The sequence below is a fragment of the Cotesia glomerata genome, linkage group LG4 (genome assembly GCF_020080835.1).
Source record: "Cotesia glomerata isolate CgM1 linkage group LG4, MPM_Cglom_v2.3, whole genome shotgun sequence".
Taxonomy (NCBI): Eukaryota; Metazoa; Arthropoda; class Insecta; order Hymenoptera; family Braconidae; genus Cotesia; species Cotesia glomerata.
In genome coordinates this window covers 8,564,522-8,582,561 of record NC_058161.1, presented here as the reverse complement: position 1 = coordinate 8,582,561, position 18,040 = coordinate 8,564,522, and the positions used below count along the sequence as shown (strand labels likewise).

Sequence of the window (18,040 nt, the reverse complement as noted above, 5' to 3'; positions counted from 1 at the left end):
TACCGAAAATGAAATAAAATGAGCCTTTTGGTTGGTTATTTATTTTATTTAATGTAATAAAGAGAGCCAAGGAGGCTCGGGCTCTTGACGAAGGCGACTCACCTCGTACTCCGGCCTGAGCTATTTCCAGCATCGATCCGTTCACGGAGAATGCGCACATATCGTCATCGTTCCCGAGACGAATCAACGAAAAATGTAGAAAGGAATTGACAACACAGACGTTCTTGAGATTACATTTATCTGTACTTTTTATTTTATCATTTCTATTATTTTATTTTATCTACTTCACCGGATAATTAATTTATTTAATTAATTAAACGCAACATCCGATGTTTCATAATCGGTAATCTCTTTCGAAGTCTATAAATAGACGAATTTAAAAATTAAAAGTCTTTTGTTTAAATAATTAAATAAAAGTTTAAATTTATTTAGAATTAATATCCAGATAAATAAAGATGTTTCAGTAGTACAATTAATTAAAAAGTTGTATTTTTGATAAAGTTTTATCAATTGAAATTTAATCGGGTGAAAGAGCGCACGCGTATATTCAGCCCACGCGCTTTTCCCTTGCCAACAAATCTACGCATGCTTAGCGGGAATTATAATTATTATTATTTAAAGATAATATTTTTCAAATAAATCATTAAATCTATTTACTAACCGCAAGACCAATTACACATCGATTATATTGTTTGATTACGATTAACGGCTACAAATGAAACCTGAGTAAATAATTTATGTTTAAATTATTTTATTATGAAAATTAATTGCTGAAACAATTACACAGATGTTTCAATATTAATTATTAAAATAACTTATAAATATAAATAATAATAATTATTGAATATTTAAAACTAATTAATGTCGATATGTTTATATAAAAATAATTTCAAAGCCTTGTGTTGACATTGCACACATTTTTGATTGTAAATAATTTCTCTAGACTAAATTTATCGTTTCTGTAACTTGTTAAAAATTCATAACTTATTACTCATTACAGTGAAGCGTTTTAATAATTTATAATTATTAGCCAACAGATACTAAGAAATTGAATATTATGTTTAAAATTGAATAATTTAATACTGCAATAATTTCCGTGAAGAAAATACCGAAATTTTTTTACCCTTGAGTACTAAAGTAAGTTATAAACGTAAATTATTGGTAAAAATTATTAATAATTGAGTAATTAATAATTGATAAAGTAATTAATTATTTCTTAAACATTATTCTCATTTTCATTTCCATTTTCCAGAGACTCCTTATTAGCGGCAATAAGATTTTCCCACTGAGCAATAAGTGTACTACGACGACGTGGATTTGGTTTGTGTTTGCCACCTCTATTTTCTCCTCGATCTGAGTCATCGTCATTAAGTGTATTCGAGGATGTCCCACTTCTTAGAGAATTCGAACCATCGTAAATATCTGAATCATTGTCATTGCCGATTTCAATCAGGTTTGGCTGAGATTTAGCCAGCATCCTTGACCTCATCAACCTAAAAAATATTATTAACACCATTAATAATGTAATTTCACATCATTATAATTATTTAATTATTTATTTTCACCTTTGATACCTATATACTACTTATACTCAAAAAAATAACCTAGGTGAAATAAATTTCAACTAAGCTTAAATATTTTTAAAGAATTGAGAATAATACTTTTCTTTTAAATAAAACTCTTACTTTTTGGTATTAATAAAAACATTTCATAATATAATTTACAAAAAACATAAGCAATACCTTAATTCATTTTCTCGTTCTTTCATATCATTGAGTTCTCTCTGAATTTTCTCTTCAACCGGAACGTATCCTTTCCTGGTCTGTGGTTTCTTCGGCTCGTCATCAGGTTCTATCCTCACCTCCAAGCTTTTGCTCAGAGCACGAATGCTCTGAGGGTTCAAAACTATTGTTGGAGTCGGAGGTGGTGACAAACAATCGGCAGGTAGTGATGAGTTTTTGTTGAAAATCCTTCCGCGTGTTGCCAGGAACCTGTGCATTAGTCCTTTTTGACTGGGTGAGGTAGCGAACCTCAGCGGGGTCGGCGTTGTACGTGCTGATATTACTCCATTAGTCATCTTGGGTGTGAGATGATTATTGATACTATTTTTATTGTTGATTGATGTCAGCGTAACTGAAGGCTCCAATATCTGAGGTGTCGACGTAGTGCGTTTTAACTTTCCCGATATTAATGCTTGTGGCATCCGCCGAACCTGTTGAATTCATTTATTTATTTAAATATATTTATTATGATTATATTGTGTATAGGATCAAACTTTCACCAATTATTAATATAACTTTCATCCAAGACCGAGGTACTAATTAAAAATTTATCTATGGTGATTTTTTTTTCTTATCAGACTGAATTAATTACTGCCCGAGAACAGGTGAAATAATTACATTAATTAGACACTGATTAGTGATTATGATTACAACATAGTGCTCTTTTAAATTTATCAATAAAATTAGTATCTTTAAAAATTTTATATTCGAATTTTTCAATTTGAAATTTATGATTACATGTTTGTTAATATTTTTCATAATAAATTCTATCGAAAGGATTATCAATATCACTAAATTGATAAAAATTTTTTATAGAAAATTTTATTTTCTACAAGAAATATTTCTTATCATTTTTAACATTTTACCCAGAATTTCAATCTCAATTTTTTATCGTAAAATTTTATTCAATTTTTCTTAGATAAAAAACTATTGTCATACAAAATGTAAATTGTTGATGGTATTAAATAAATAATAATTTGACATTATTATTCACCCTTTTTGGCCTCATTTACTTCAAGTTTGTATATAAAAATAAGAAAAAATGAAACCATTATAATAATAATAATAATAACAACGAAAAATGACAATAATGACGGTATTGGAAATTACAAGGATCCAAGTACAATGACGTTAAATACGTGATACAAATATGTATTATATTAACAAAGATCACTCATAGTACCTACACCTATATTATACACTATGTACAATACACTACATACTGTAAGTTTGTCATTTTACGTGAAAAGAATTGACATGAGGACACCTGAGGCAAGTCTGTAAAGACTCTATCAGATTATTACGTCGCTCGAGTACGTGACCTCGAAGATAGAAAAAATACCAACTATTATTTATTATTACCACGTGTTTCAGGTTATTTAATTTTCAAACGAAATAGAACCCAAATAAACTGATAATTTTTAAAACTAAGACTATTTGCAGATAAATTAAACTTTTTATTTGAGAAATTTATTATCTGCGGTACTGTAATAATAAGGACGGCGATAAATCGGGCTATAAACTTAACTATCTAGTTACTAAGTCTAATCAAACATAATTAAATTACACGATATATAAACAATGTTGTGGTTTTCTTGCTCCTATTTTTTGTTCTTCTTATACATTCTTCTCATTTTCTTCTTGTTAACAACTCAACTTAACTTGTATCAACAAGTATTTTCACAAGTATTTCTCCACGACAAAGTACACAATATTTCGTAGTCTAGATATTTCCTAAGCATAAAAAAATCTTCTCACAATAAAGTCTCTCATGACATTCCAGAGAAAATAGTCAATATTTAGCCAAGACATCCGTCTATTGTCAATTGTCTAAATCACGAAACTTTTTAAATGAATTATCATGCGATATGAGCTGACTCAGGTCTTGGCTAAACTCAACTATTCTTCTATTTACACTTTTACTCCACAACTTGCTATTCATAGAAATAAAAATATAAGTAGTAATAGTGATGGTTATAGTTATAGGAATAAAAACATAAACCATAAAAAATAAAAACAATCACCTTAGAATCAACAGTTTCGTGTGATGTTGTTTTAATACTTCCGACGTTTCTCAACTCGTGCTCACGCTCAGTGACCTCTTCAATTTCACGCTGTATCCTGTCTGTAGCCTTCTTCAACTGCTCCTTCCTCAAATCAGCCTGAGAAAATTAAACCAAAGTTATTCGCTATTTTTATTTAAATACTAAATTACTTTTGATAATTATTCTATTTTTTCTTAAGAAATCTTATAGCCCATAGAAATTGAAAAGCATTTTTACTTTTTAAAAATAAAATTTCTTCTTCCTTTACAAATGTCAATGTACTATATATATTTTTTTTTTAATTTCTAATCACCAAAACAAATCTAAAATTTACATAGAAAATTACAAAAATTTCCCAATTTTTTTCAACAAATTATCTAAAAGTATGATTGAAAAGATAACACTGAAATTAACAGACATTTGATCATTTTTGGGCTTTTTTTTTTTTTTTTTTAAGAATAAATAATGACAAAAAAAATTCCTCAAGTAACAATTTGTAAAAAATTATAAATGCAAGTTTTTAAAATAATTTTCTAGAGTTAATTTATTTGTTAAATAAAATTCAAAAAATAGTGTCTGCTGATTTCAGTATCATTTCAAAAAAATTTGACTGAAGATGAACATTTTTCATGAAAATTAAGTTAGCCGACACTCAAAAATTTTTTATTTTTCTTATTAATTAAAAATTAGAACTAAAATATTTTTTAAAAATTCCACGTATGATTTTTAAAATTTTCTAGATGTGAAATGTCGGCTAATTTAATTTCAAATGTCGGCTAATTTAATTTTCATACATTTTTCTTCAAACTTCAATATTGTAAATTTTTTTTTATTTAGACTTTAAAAATAACTGTTTACTAAATTAACACTCATTTCAACTTTAACTTAATTTAAATTTATTTAAAAAAAAAATTCAAACCGCCGTTAGTATCCCACAAGAATTTAAAATATCCGTAACCAAAATATTTCAAAATTGACTTTCTTATAAATTTCCAATCAGTAGAACTTCTCAATTTCTGTCGACTATTGCTATTGCAATTATATTAGTTGATCACACACTCTTTAACCTCATCTCCGTCAAGCTTACACCGATACTAATTTCGCGGAAGCAATATAATGCTCATGCGGACAAAATCCCACCGCGGACACTTATAATGACTCACCACTGGAAGTAAAGCAAAAATTTAATGAAGACTTAAAAGATTAAGCAAAAACTCCAATCAATAGTTGATAATCGATAGCTGAGGACTTAGCCCAATGATGATGATGATAATAATAAAAATAATACTAATAACAATAATATTGATGATGAAGAAGATGATAAATATTAATATTAATCACAATCGTACGTGGAAATAATAAATAAAAGTGGTAAAAACCTTTGCCCAACGTTTTGAGTCTAAGTGATGATATTTATTTATAAAAAAGCAAACTATATAGACTAAGACGCGGGCCAGTGGAGTCCAGGAATGCCGGTGGTGTAGATGCGACGAAGCGCGCGCTCCAACTAACTGTAACTCAGTCTGTTACCTTCCCAACTGAAATGGGCCAGACACTCTTTCTACATACACGAATACATACACTAAAAACACATGTCATACATCATACACCATACAATATACACACATACACACATTAAATAAATTCATAAATATATAGGTATGTGTTATAATGTAACAGCCATCTGTTCACCTCGATTTTTACCTCACTAATTTTAAAAACCCGCCGAAAGTATAAAACTCTTCTTCGAAGCCTCGTAACATATATTTTCCAAACTCGATCTTTTTTTATTCTTTTTTGAGATAAAACCGGTGAAAGTCATCCAATTATAGGCACTATCGAGAATGAAATCGTACTGAATTCGATATAATGAAAATATACTTATATAAATTTAATCTTATAATTTGTAGCTTATAAGTTGTAAGTTAATTTGAGAATTATTTGTTACGCTGAAATTTTAAATTGCTCTTCAAAATAAGTGATAAGATTACGGAAAGTCTGATTAAGTTTATAAATCATTTAATGACGTAAATTCTTTAATTTATTGACTTGTAATTTCTTCCGCGTCGATTGTTAAAATTTTTTTATATATCTATATATAATATTATTTATAGGTATTTTATAATTTATAAGCAATAAACCACGGACTCTGGAACTATTTATTATGTACGTCGGTTCAACGCTCGTAATTCTTGGTCGCGCATCAGGAGCACAAGAACCTTGTATTCTAGACCCCCTTTAAATACTGAAATTTAAAAAAAAAACACATTTGCAATAACACAAATCATTTATTTCTCAACTAATTGCACATGTCGGACTTTGACGTATTAGTTATGTGACAGTATGAATTTTTTATGATATTTTACAATAAGAATTTTTTTTTAATATATGAAAGTCTTCAAACGTTTTATTTAACAACAAAAAACACTTTTTTTTATTGTTTTACACTTTATAAAAAAAAATAATTAAAGTTTTAAAGATTACCACAGAAATTTTTATACAAAAAAAAAAGATAAAATTTTCAATTTTAACGTTTCTTCTTAAATGTTAACTGAAGGAGAACTTCAAGTACAATTAAAAATTTTTTTACTCGAATGAAGTATATAAATGTTGAAATCAATATCTTTTATTTTTTCAATTTAAAGTAAATATTTAAATGTAATTTAATTTTTCAAATTCAATATACATAAAAAATAATCATTCACAAATATTATACATTCACAAATTATTATTCTCGAATGAATTTTATACAGAAATTTTTTCAATAATTATTTCTGGAAAAAAAACTGTCTGTTTTATACTTTTTTTTTCATAGCATATTAATGCATTAGAACTTAGAACAGTGATTAAAATGATTTACGATTCGAGCGTGCTCAATGTTTTTCACTTTACACATAAAATATTTCTTCCAATATTTACGACTTACAATAACACTAAAAATAACCGATACTACACTATTTATATTTTTGCAACAATTAACATACTCCGATAAGTAAAATAAAGTTATTTAAAAAATGCGCTTGAAGATATTTAAATTTACCACCATGACTTAAAATTTAAATTTTCTAATCATTTAATTAGTTTATTTAAATAAAAAAATTATCGAGTATCAATTGCTATCTACATTATCACAAGAAGAAATACCATTTGAATAATCAAAATAATATTAATAGCCATAATTAGTAATTGGTATATTAAATATATGTCAGCAATTAAAAATAGATGAATACATACCTCCATCTTCATTTTAAAGTCTATTGTGTTGAAAAATTTATTATCTAAAACGTTTTTATCAGCTAGCACAGCTATAACTGATTCAATATCAGATACACACTTAATATTTCTTCATGTATTAATATGCTTATATTATATTATATATAAAGATGTATATTAACTATATTATGTACTTATGTATTATACTTAGGTATACACATACCATCCGTGTGTATATTTTTTATCAGATGGCAAACTAAAAAACATTTACAGCAAAAACGTTTATCACTCTAGTTACGTCACACACTTGTCTTAATAAATTATTACTAAGTATTTAAATATATTTCACATCAGGGAATTAATAACTTAACTTTTAGCGTTAATGTACTAAAAGTTGTTACATAAAAACCAACGTCGTTCTCACTTAAACTGTAAAAGTGAGATATTTAAAAGTACACACACTTTTAGTGAAGATATTTAAAATTTATTTATGGAAAATTGACCAGACATACGTGTTACAAATATTGGCCAAACTTGATGGTTGAATTCCAGCTTTACTTGAACATAAGTTTTATTTTATATTATGAATATCAAATATAAAATTTTGTCACCTCTAGTTTTTTATTTCTTCACTTTTTCACTTTATTAGACTGAATGATATTTCTTTAATTTGCTGATACCTTATCTGTGAAACAATTAATTTTTTATTATTTTTATAATTATAATTATTAATAAGTTATTGTATTTATGAATGATTTGATTTGTGAAAGAATAAATGGTTAATTAATCGTCAAAAACGATTATTATTAACGACTTTTTATAATAAATAGTGAAATTGCATGAGCGAAATGATAAATGTAACTGTAGCACCGGTCAACAGTGAGTACCACGAGATCCTCAACTCGTTCACTGACTACCCAGTACAGCCAGCAGTAAACCTAAGTGACCTTGTTCTCTTACACATCACCGTTCTCCAAACAAAAGCAATACAATGCACAATGTGAAGTAACTAACGTTTTCTCTGATTAACTTTTTTTTTCGCACGCAAACCTTTTAATAAACTCCCGGTTGACATTATACCGCTTTTTATACAAAAAATGTTTAAACCTGTTATTTAATAACTATATCATTAATTGTTTTTATAATTGTGACTTTGATTCTGAGGCTCATTAGTTTTATCAAAATTTGTTAAAGTAAGCTTGATTTAGAGCTCCTCCTAAAGATACACTGAGAAAAAAAACTATAATAAGAACTTATGTTCGTGACATAAGAAGATTTTTTTTGTCTGAAGGATTGATAGAATCGATTAAAATAATTTTTATTTTTATACTTTGCTGATATAAAGCACATCTAAAATGCAGGATCACTGTAGTACCACCAAACCCGACGACAAATCCTCGGAATCGATTTTGCCTCCAAAAAATTCGCTCCCATAGCTTCGATTAATTTATTTTTAATTAATCTGTTAATTAATATCTTTTTTTTTACTCTTTGCTTTTTACTTTGTAAATTTCTATTGAACTTCAGCTGAATGTACTAAAGATTGTATCCTAATAAATAAATATATGAAATGAAATGGAAAAATAATTTTTATTCAATTCAAGCGAAGCTATTCATTTGTTCATTTATAATGATAAAAACAAATATTGATATTCTTCCGTCAAAAAATTAATATGTTAATTATACAATTTCAATTGTAGATTTTAACTAATTTTTGAGTAAAGAAATTCTTTTCTGTGGACACAATTTTTATTCTTCTTAAATATAGTGATTAAAAATTATATTATTGTTTGATTACTAAGTTAAAAATTAATATCTAAAATAGTTTCTCATCTGCAAAAGAAAAAAACCTTTTACATTTTTATATCCATGATTTATCTAATTTTTCTTCGTTTTTTAAGTCTAGGAACATAAAAAATTAAATTCTTGCTCTTCAAATGTGATGCAAACAATTTTTAGTAACCATATAATTGTTTAAGGCGTCATAAGTTAAAAATTACCAATTTATCGAGAAATTTTATAAGGAAAGAAATACTGCCTCTGCAGGCCATCCCTTGATTCTTTTCTGCATCACTTTCTTACGTCGGTATATCTAACTTGAAGTAAAAAAGTATTTTTTTTCTGTCAAGCAGGGCAAAAATTCAAAATTTTGACGTAAACATGGTGAAAAATTTTTTCAAGTTTATCGATTAAAAAAAAAATGCAAATAAAATTGTAAAATTTTTCTTTCGCGCTACTTACCTGTTAAGACTGCGCAAGAACCCGTTACTCTAAAAATTTGTCGCTGAAAAACCTAAAAAATAAAATCTTAGAGCTTCAAATACTTTTTTCAATTAACAGCCGAGACCAGTGATTGCAGTTTCAATCGGCTTAGCGAAACGAATGGAAATTTTGAAAAAACGTTTTTAGAGATAATAGATAATTTAATAAACTATTTCACCACAAAGCGTTTTTTTCAAAAATTTCATTCGTTTCGTGAAACCAATCGAAACTGCAATTGCTCTGCTGTTGGGAGTGCGACAGAGATAGTTCCGTTGAACTCCGTGAGAGCAAAGCGAGAAAAAGATGGTCTCGCCTGTTAAAGAAATTTAATTTCTTCAATTAAGGAAATTTTAAATCTACAATAAAGTTTTATTATAAAAAAATCTCTTTAACAAATTGTTTGTTCTTATCTGATAATTAATTATAAAAAAATAATTTTCAGATGTTCTTAAAATAAAAACATATTTTTGAAAAATAATTAAAAATGTCATTTTATGGAAAAAATTAAATCCGCTCAAATTTGAACAGTACTGAATATTTTCTGAAATTCAGAAATTTTAAATCTAACATCATGTTAGTTATTTTATTTCATTTAATTTCAATTCTAGATTCTTTGATTAACAAATTTATTCAAAATTAAATTTCTAAATATATATTAGATACATAGTTTTAGGTCATTTTTGTAAACATAAAAAAAATTTCACATGTAGCCGAAACAGCGAGACTTCAATTGAACCTAACCTATCAAAATGTGTAATTTTAATTGTTGTCACCTATATACACGTTGTTAGTTTTTATTGCAGTTTATTTATTGTTTGTATTAATAATAATTAGTGCAATATTTTATTTAAATGATAAATGAAAAAAATAAATCATAAATTGACATTAATCATTTAACATAGTAATAATTTCTTGAAAAATATAAGGTTTCGAACGTTTAAAAAAATTTTATAGTACATAACTCTGTATATACTATAAAAAAATTTTAATGGAACAATTTTCACGAGTTATCAGTAAGTTTTTGTAATTAAAAATTTTATGATCCTAAAAATAGTACAAGGTAAAGTACCCAATAGCTGCTCAGGAACCAGTACCTGCTTACTCCATGTATTTGTAGATCTATATCCACAAATGCAGATATACAAATACGTGGAGTGAGCAGGTACTGGTTCCTGAGCAGCTACTGGGTACTTTACCTTACATGACGGTTTTTTAGTTTTTCAATAGAACTTGTTAAAAAAAAATTATCAATTTTAACATTTAAAATTATCAAATGTTTCCTAACTGAAGGATCATAAAAATAAAACTATTTTATTACAATGATGTAATGAGCTAATTTTTACGAGAAAGTAACAATAAAATTTTCCAGCTTCACCAAAAGCAACGCAGAAAAATTTAACTGGAAATTCGAGGATTGTCAAGGACTTGGCCGCTGATATCCATGGAGATATCCAAAAATGGAACGGCATTCATTTGCATGGATTGTCAATAATAAAGTCAATAACAGCAATGAAAACTGATGATTCATTTTCAGAAGGTCTTCAGGATCTTTGTGACCAGTTGGAAGAGGACGTTGATCAATTGGTAATTTTTTTTTTTTTTTTTTTTCATAATTCCTTTGTCAAATCTGTGACCATACGAATTTTCTATTTTTGTATACAATGAAATTTTTATTTCTTACTATATATGATCGGAAGAATGAATAAAATTAATTTTATAATTAAGTTTTACTTCCTTGTTATTAAAAAATAAATATGTAATTTGAAACAGGAAATTCTAATGCTAGTGTTACTGGTTTATTTAAAATATCTTTATTTAAAGTGAGTAATCATATTTCTATTTGTAATGTTATATATTTATTCGGTGTCAAGTCCACTCAATCTATTTCACTGAGTATTAATTAATATCCTCTAATTAAAAACATCTATAATGAAACATCTAATTAATGAACATTATTTACGAAAGTCATGAGCAATATATAAAAAAATCTGATTTCTTGTTCAATTTATAAATTTATTCGAGTAAAGTTGACGATATTATAATTTAATCATTAAGGTAAAAGCCCCAATATATGATCATATACTGGTACATGATCATATATTGGGGCTTTTACCTTATATAAATTAAAGAAAGTTGAAATTAAGTGGCAATTACCAAATAAAAACACGACTATCAATTTGTAGAAAATGTATTTTAAGTAGACCAGTAAAAAAAAAATACCTTAGTAATAAATAAATGAATATCGACGTTCTAATTAGCAAATTGTCCTACTCCATTTCAGAGAATTTTCTATTAGTACGAAAAAAATAATTAGTTCAAAATTTATTATCACTTTAAAAAACCATTTAATATCATTAATATCTAATAGAGATATAATATTTAGGTTTAAATCATTCAAATAATCTATAATTGGATTATTGGCTACATCGAAATGTTAAAAAATCACCCTCTAAAAAATAAAGAGTTAGACAAATTGCTAATTAAGCCGTCGATATGTACTTTTTTTCTTTTAATTTAATTCTAGGATTCAATAGTCGAAAGATTGAATCGCGCGGTTAGCCAAATAAAAACAGTAGCTCTATTACAAACAATCCAGGATAAATTGTTTGTAACTTGGAGAGTTGAAAATTTTGGTAAATATTTTTTTATTAATTAAATTTTTAGACTAATAAATAAAATGGATTAATTCTTTATAAAAAATAAAAAATCATTAAATTAATCATTCAATCAGTGAAAGCGGTAGAGCAGATTCATGAAGCTTACAGAGAGGAAGCAGAATTGAAGAGGAAAATTCTGGAAAACGTTGCGCATGGTTCCAGTGATTCCTGGAAGATGCTTCACCTGGCAGCCTGGGTACATCAACCAATGATTCCTCATAATTTACATGTAACTTTGGAGTCTTTGCTCGTTGAAACGGGCCATAGGTAACAATAAGAGTAACCATCAAACGGTTATAATTAAATAAAAATATTAATAAAATTAAAACGAACTTTTCTTTATTATCTAATCTTGACAGCAATGATAATTATGACAATTGTATGGAGTTATTTTTATTTAACTGGAATTGACATTAAATCTGTGAGCAGTTTAATTAGCTTCAGATTTTTTGAACATTGAGCGTTTCCTTTTTTTTTTTTTCTTTTTTTTTTAACTCTAGATCATTAAATATTTACAAATGACTTAATGTTAAAACCATGGTATTTATTGCATGGATGGAATATTTTCTTTGTACGAAAATATGTCTACAATATTTATATATTTTTTTAAAATCATATACTGAGGCCTTTCATTAATTTATATAATGATAAGTATATGTTGAGATATAAATAATAACTGAAGATCTCGTTTAAAGTGATACTGATTTCGAATAATTTATGTACAGCGTTTTAATTTTCTTTTTTGTTATCTTAACTGTTCATTCTAAATCTAAATCTCGTCTACTTTAAGTATTTTCAACTCAATTAATTCTACACCAAATCGAGAAAAGCAATAAAAATACAAGCTGTACTTTCATCTCATAAATATAAAATTTCTTTATAGTCCAAAAATATATTTACTTATATTTTTATTATTGTACTTATAATAATGATAAAGTATACAAATAAATATATACACAAAATAAATATTGTCCCAAATTAAATTTCACCATAAACAGTATTTTTTTTTTTTTTTAAATGCAATCTAATCTGAGATCCGAAAATATCAATAAAAAAATTGATAACAAAACTGTGCCTCATAAATGAATAATTTTAAGTTAATTAATTTGTTACTCACTAGCACATTAACAAAAAAAGACTAGTTTAGTAAAAATCGACAGACATCACTAATGCGCTGAATCAAATTTGCCTCAATCATCAATAATATTAATTATATTAATATACATTCACGACTTACACAAATATTTTACATAGTCACACATTTTATACTTCTACTAACGACTTAGTTAAATATAATAGTTATTGAAAAATATATATGTGGTCAATAAAAAATATTTTTTTTAAATAAATGCTTACGTACTTGTTATTTTTCTTTTTATATAAATACGATTACTGATATTGCGAATGCATGAGATACTTATTTGCTTATACTGAAGACAATAAAACACTCTTGTGTAATAATAAATTATATGTTGGACATACAAAGTACAGTCAAAGATATGCAGTATACAGTATAAAAAAATATTAAATATGTGTTCGAGGTAATAATATTTAAATCAGCTTCTAGTATTTCTGTTGAACTCTTCACTCAGCGCTTCAAAATCAAGCTCAGTGTCCAAATTAGCAGTATTGCTGCTTATTAAATTACTATCTAAAATATTATCTGGCATTATATTTTTGAGTCTTTCGGACACCAGCTCATCAACAAGACGCGTTTGATCAACGAGCTGCAACTGTTCAACTAATTTTTCATCCATCATCAAATTTTTATCAATAACGCTATTACTAGTCAGTAAATCTAAATCGTAGTTTGTCATCTTAGTAATATCTAAATTATCAGCACTAACAAACAAATTAGCATCACAATTACTTGTCATTATCGGTACAACACTCTCATTCATAATCGTCTGCAAGTTATTTGATAATTTACAAAGTATATCTTTGTTACTGTCATTACCGCTATTAAATGCCTCTGTTTTATTACATTGATTGCTAGAATTATCGCTCGCTGTAGACGATACTGGAATTATTTTCGGTATTATTTTTTGAAAACCTTTTGTAAATGTCTGCGTAACATTACAACTGTTACTCTGCTCCGTATTATCAGTATAACTATTATTATTAACTTGCAACTTAAAACTCTGTGTAGAATTTTTTTGTTGATAAGTACCAACAGTGCCGTTTTCTAATTTAACAAAACCAATTTGCTGCATTGGCTCTAATTTAATAAACGTCTGTGTTAAACAATTATCTATCTTATTCTGTTCATAATTATTATCGTTCAATTTCGTATTCGTAAATTCTGACGATGTAGACGAAGACGTCGACAAGGAAGAGAGCGACGATAAAGATGACTGACTATTGGTTATATCCAATTTGCTGCCATTTAACTTCGTAAATCCTTCTTGAGCAGGTTCTAATTTTTTGAAAGTATGTTTCGAAGTGTTTATCTGAATTTTCTGGAACCCAGGATTGTCTAAAATTTGGCTCTGAATCTCTGGGTTAGAGATAAGTAATTTTGTCGACAAATTATTGTGTGATTTGCTTAAACTGTCTGTTGAATTGATTGGACTGCTGTTCCTAGGCATCAGCGTCAACGCAGTAAGAACTTCTGGACAGTTTACATTGACGGATTCAAACTTTCGATCGTTCAAAAAATTAGAAACATTTACATTTAAATTGATATTGTTATCACCAAAGTGATTCAGACGCTCATCAATATTTTCTTTCCCATCGTCGTTGTCAATTTTAGACAATTTCGACGGTGGTTCTTCGTCCGTAGATGTTGTGAATGATGTGTTGTAAAACTGATTTGAACTTTTGAATATTTCTTCATTAACGTTGTAATAGCCGGGAACTAGTCCCAGGGTATCACAAAGCAAATCATCATTCAATTCAAGAACGTGTTCATCTTTATCTTCGTCATCATTTTCCGGAGACAACATTGTGCTGACTCTTTCACGCGCTGTATCAACTAAAGTCTTCAACTCGCTGAGAAACGTTTTCAAACAATTATCCGATTTGATAACCATGAGATCAAACAATGATTGTGCATTAAGAACAGGCTTAGCTGCTATTTTAAGTATCTCTTCAGTGTCACAGGCGACTAAAGCTTCCTTTAATTTAATTTGCCGTCTTTCTGACTTAGCTTCTGGAGTAATGTAGGCCCAGGGTCCGCGTCTCTTGCCTTTACGTTTAAACTGGTCTTGGGGGTACTGTGGCGACTGCTTCAGTTCTGGCTCTGCCGTCATTGGTGGTAACTGATCAGGACTCCCATGATCAGGGTACAGTTCGAAGTGTTTGGTCATCCGCGAGCGTCCTAAATAAATTTTGTTACATGTCGGACAACGAAAGTGATCGGATATTTTACGTTTAGGACCTTCGTAGCCTGTCAGTAAGTCCTTAGCAGCTTCTTCAGAGTCGATCTTGTCGTTGTTGACGTAGTAATCGCTGTACCCGCCGTCAGAGTCATCCAGATCAGGCTCCATGAAATCTAGATGGTGAAGATGTTTGTAGTCACGCACGATATGCTTCGGCGGCCGTGACAAACGGCCAGAGCGTGTTCGAGCCACGTGTTTCTTTCTTTCATCCTTAATTATTTAAAGAAGAATTATATTATTAAACAGTTTAATTGAAGATTGATTTTTTTTCTTTTAAGAAATTTATTTTTACAATTTTTAAGTATTAAATATTGTACCTTAGCCTCTTCGGAGTCGTCTTCTACTATCATAGACTTGGTTGGTTTCTTCTTCGGCCTACCGCGTTTGCCACCACGAGATTTTAACAGATTCATTGGATTTCTGATCCTCAGATCTAATTCTTCTGGGAATACAACTCTAAAATATGTACATTTTATATTAAAAACAAAATTTATCAAGATTGGTGATTTTGTTTTTATTTATTACTAACCGATAGACTATTTTTTCATTTGGAATTGACGACTCTTGACTTCGTTGTTGTAATACATGAGCAATTTGTTTCAGTTGTGATTGCGTTAATTTTTGTGAGCTGTAAAATAAAGAGAATTTGGTAATTTGAATTAAAATAATATTAAAAAGTTAATCAATGATTAATAATAATGAATTACCTATGAAAAGTATGTCCTTGTTGAACAATTTGAATAGGATTTTCATTGGACCCCAATGGCTTAGCTAAATCAGTTTGTCCAGCAGTTCCTGAAGAAAGCATTCCCACAGTTTTTAGCTTCTTAACATCCATTTTATTCATCACCAGATCACTGGATCTCTTGGCTTCGTTGTTCTGCACGCGCTTAACAGTATCCATCGATAGACTCTGCGGTGCTACTTTGACAATCTTCTGTAAACTACCAACTCCAGTACCAGCACCATTCAGCACTGCTGAAATTGGTGAACCAACTCCCAAATTTTGCTTGGGAACCACTTTAGGCTGAGGCTTGAGTATCGACACTGGAGTTGACACCGATGTTCCATTTCGTTGAATCAGCCCAGCATTAACAGACCGAAAATTCTGCGGCCTTATCGTCGTACCAGCTGGAAACGTTATCGATGATTTTAAAGAATTAATTGGTACCTTCGTTGCCGTGGTTGCCAGCTTGCCAATACTGGTCGTCACCATTCGCGGGGTAAATTGCGCGGTCCTTGACGAAATAACTCCTGTAGATATTTTACCTCCAATTAAACTACCAGCAGTCATTTTTCTATTTACTGACTCATTAATTGCTGCGGTTTTATTAACAACCGCAGTAAATTGTCCAGCATTGGTTTCTTGAATAGCACCAGTTACACGTGGTAACAGCCTTATTTGCTGAGTATTACTTAGACTCTGTGACCTCACGCCATTGGCTATTAAATTACCGTTTTTATTATTGATAATACTAATATTATTGTTACCATTACTGTTATTACTAGTATTACACTGACCACTGGTATTACCACCAGCATTAATGTTTGTTACTCGCTGATTTGATGACTCACAGGTGATTATTTGAGGAGTTAATAACTGTGCTGATAGTGAGTTGCCATGAACAACTTGGGAAGCGACAGATGTACCTTTGAATACATGAGAATTAACAGAATTCAACAGAGTTGATACCTTGGGAAGTAAAACTGAATTCTGGTTTTGATGCTGACTTCCATTATTACCATTAATTAATTTACTATTACTAATAAGTTGTATACTTTTACTTGTTTTCAAAATAGTTTGTGCCGGTTTTATAATAAATTGCGACGAGGGCAGATATACCGGCAGCTTCTGAAGTACTTGAGGTGAAGACGAAGATGATGCTGCTGTAGAAAAATTTTGCTGAATATTTTTACCATCAATAGCCAATTGGATTTCGTTGAAATTCGAAGAAATATTACTAAGCTCCGCTTTTTTTGAAGAATCTGAATGAATAAATAATGCCTGAACGTTGGATCGGGTATTGGGCTCAAAATCAATTGTTTTAGCACTGGAGCTGGTGATGTCATCGATGGTGATTGGTTTGCTGGCGGTGTCGGCATCATGTCCGTCCAATTTGTCGTCGATCGACCACCTGGCCGTCTCGTAGTCGATCGTTTCAGGTGTACCCGGTGAAGCAGAATCAAACTTACTCTGACTCTGGGTATTATGGTAGCCGTTAAGTGCAGTGGTTTGACACTGTTGTTGTTGTTGTTGTTGTTGAGACTGGTAAGACAATTCATCGGATTGATCATTAGCACAAGAGTCAACCTCGAAATTTAAATTAAGTTCCGCGGCCTGGGCCTGAGTGAGATGAATTGTATGCGACGCGTCGCCGTCTGTTAAAAATGTTACAAATTCATGGTCATCATCATTTATAACTTCCTGGAATGCACGTTGAAGCAAATCGGTAGTATTACATGTTACTCCGTTTGTAAATACAGTTGAATTTGCTATTTCAGCCATAGTTACAGTTAAAATTTAATTGTTAATTTAGTATTTACTTATTTCGACTTCATTATTTTAAGTATTTTTTATTTTTTTTAATAACTATTATTGTGTATATAATTATTTTTATTTCACTTACACTGTGTATTTATTATAGAATAAAAACTAAGTCTTACACGTTTTCGCGCAAACAGAAACAGAAAACATTAGATAC

General features: G+C 29.0%; 3 protein-coding genes across 9 annotated transcripts; 1 reads left to right on the top strand and 2 right to left on the bottom strand.

Moving 5' to 3' along the window:
* Positions 1 to 458: 458 nt before the first annotated feature.
* LOC123264124 (J domain-containing protein DDB_G0295729) lies at positions 459 to 7,752 on the bottom strand. 7 transcript variants are annotated; one of them, XM_044727237.1, is made up of 5 exons: positions 7,263 to 7,752; positions 7,061 to 7,137; positions 3,806 to 3,943; positions 1,743 to 2,212; positions 459 to 1,493 (listed from the first exon to the last, which is right to left on the bottom strand). In XM_044727237.1, the coding sequence occupies exons 2-5, from the start codon at positions 7,070 to 7,072 to the stop codon at positions 1,217 to 1,219; spliced, it is 897 nt and encodes a 298-aa protein (XP_044583172.1). In that variant the 5' UTR covers positions 7,073 to 7,137; positions 7,263 to 7,752; the 3' UTR covers positions 459 to 1,216. The 7 variants fall into 7 exon arrangements, with proteins under 7 accessions (XP_044583172.1, XP_044583173.1, XP_044583171.1 ...); XM_044727238.1 differs by lacking the exon at positions 7,061 to 7,137; XM_044727236.1 differs by lacking the exon at positions 7,263 to 7,752 and having other exon boundaries at positions 7,061 to 7,213.
* Positions 7,753 to 9,999: 2,247 nt separating this feature from the next.
* LOC123262719 (cyclin-dependent kinase 2-interacting protein) lies at positions 10,000 to 12,286 on the top strand. Its single transcript, XM_044725079.1, has 4 exons — positions 10,000 to 10,314; positions 10,671 to 10,885; positions 11,826 to 11,934; positions 12,033 to 12,286. Exons 1-4 carry the CDS (start codon positions 10,290 to 10,292, stop codon positions 12,227 to 12,229), a joined length of 546 nt encoding a protein of 181 aa, XP_044581014.1. The 5' UTR covers positions 10,000 to 10,289; the 3' UTR covers positions 12,230 to 12,286.
* Positions 12,287 to 13,001: 715 nt separating this feature from the next.
* Positions 13,002 to 17,853, bottom strand: LOC123262717. Its single transcript, XM_044725078.1, has 4 exons — positions 16,046 to 17,853; positions 15,868 to 15,966; positions 15,656 to 15,794; positions 13,002 to 15,548 (listed from the first exon to the last, which is right to left on the bottom strand). Exons 1-4 carry the CDS (start codon positions 17,842 to 17,844, stop codon positions 13,515 to 13,517), a joined length of 4,071 nt encoding a protein of 1,356 aa, XP_044581013.1. The 5' UTR covers positions 17,845 to 17,853; the 3' UTR covers positions 13,002 to 13,514.
* Between the last annotated feature and the right edge of the window lie 187 nt (positions 17,854 to 18,040).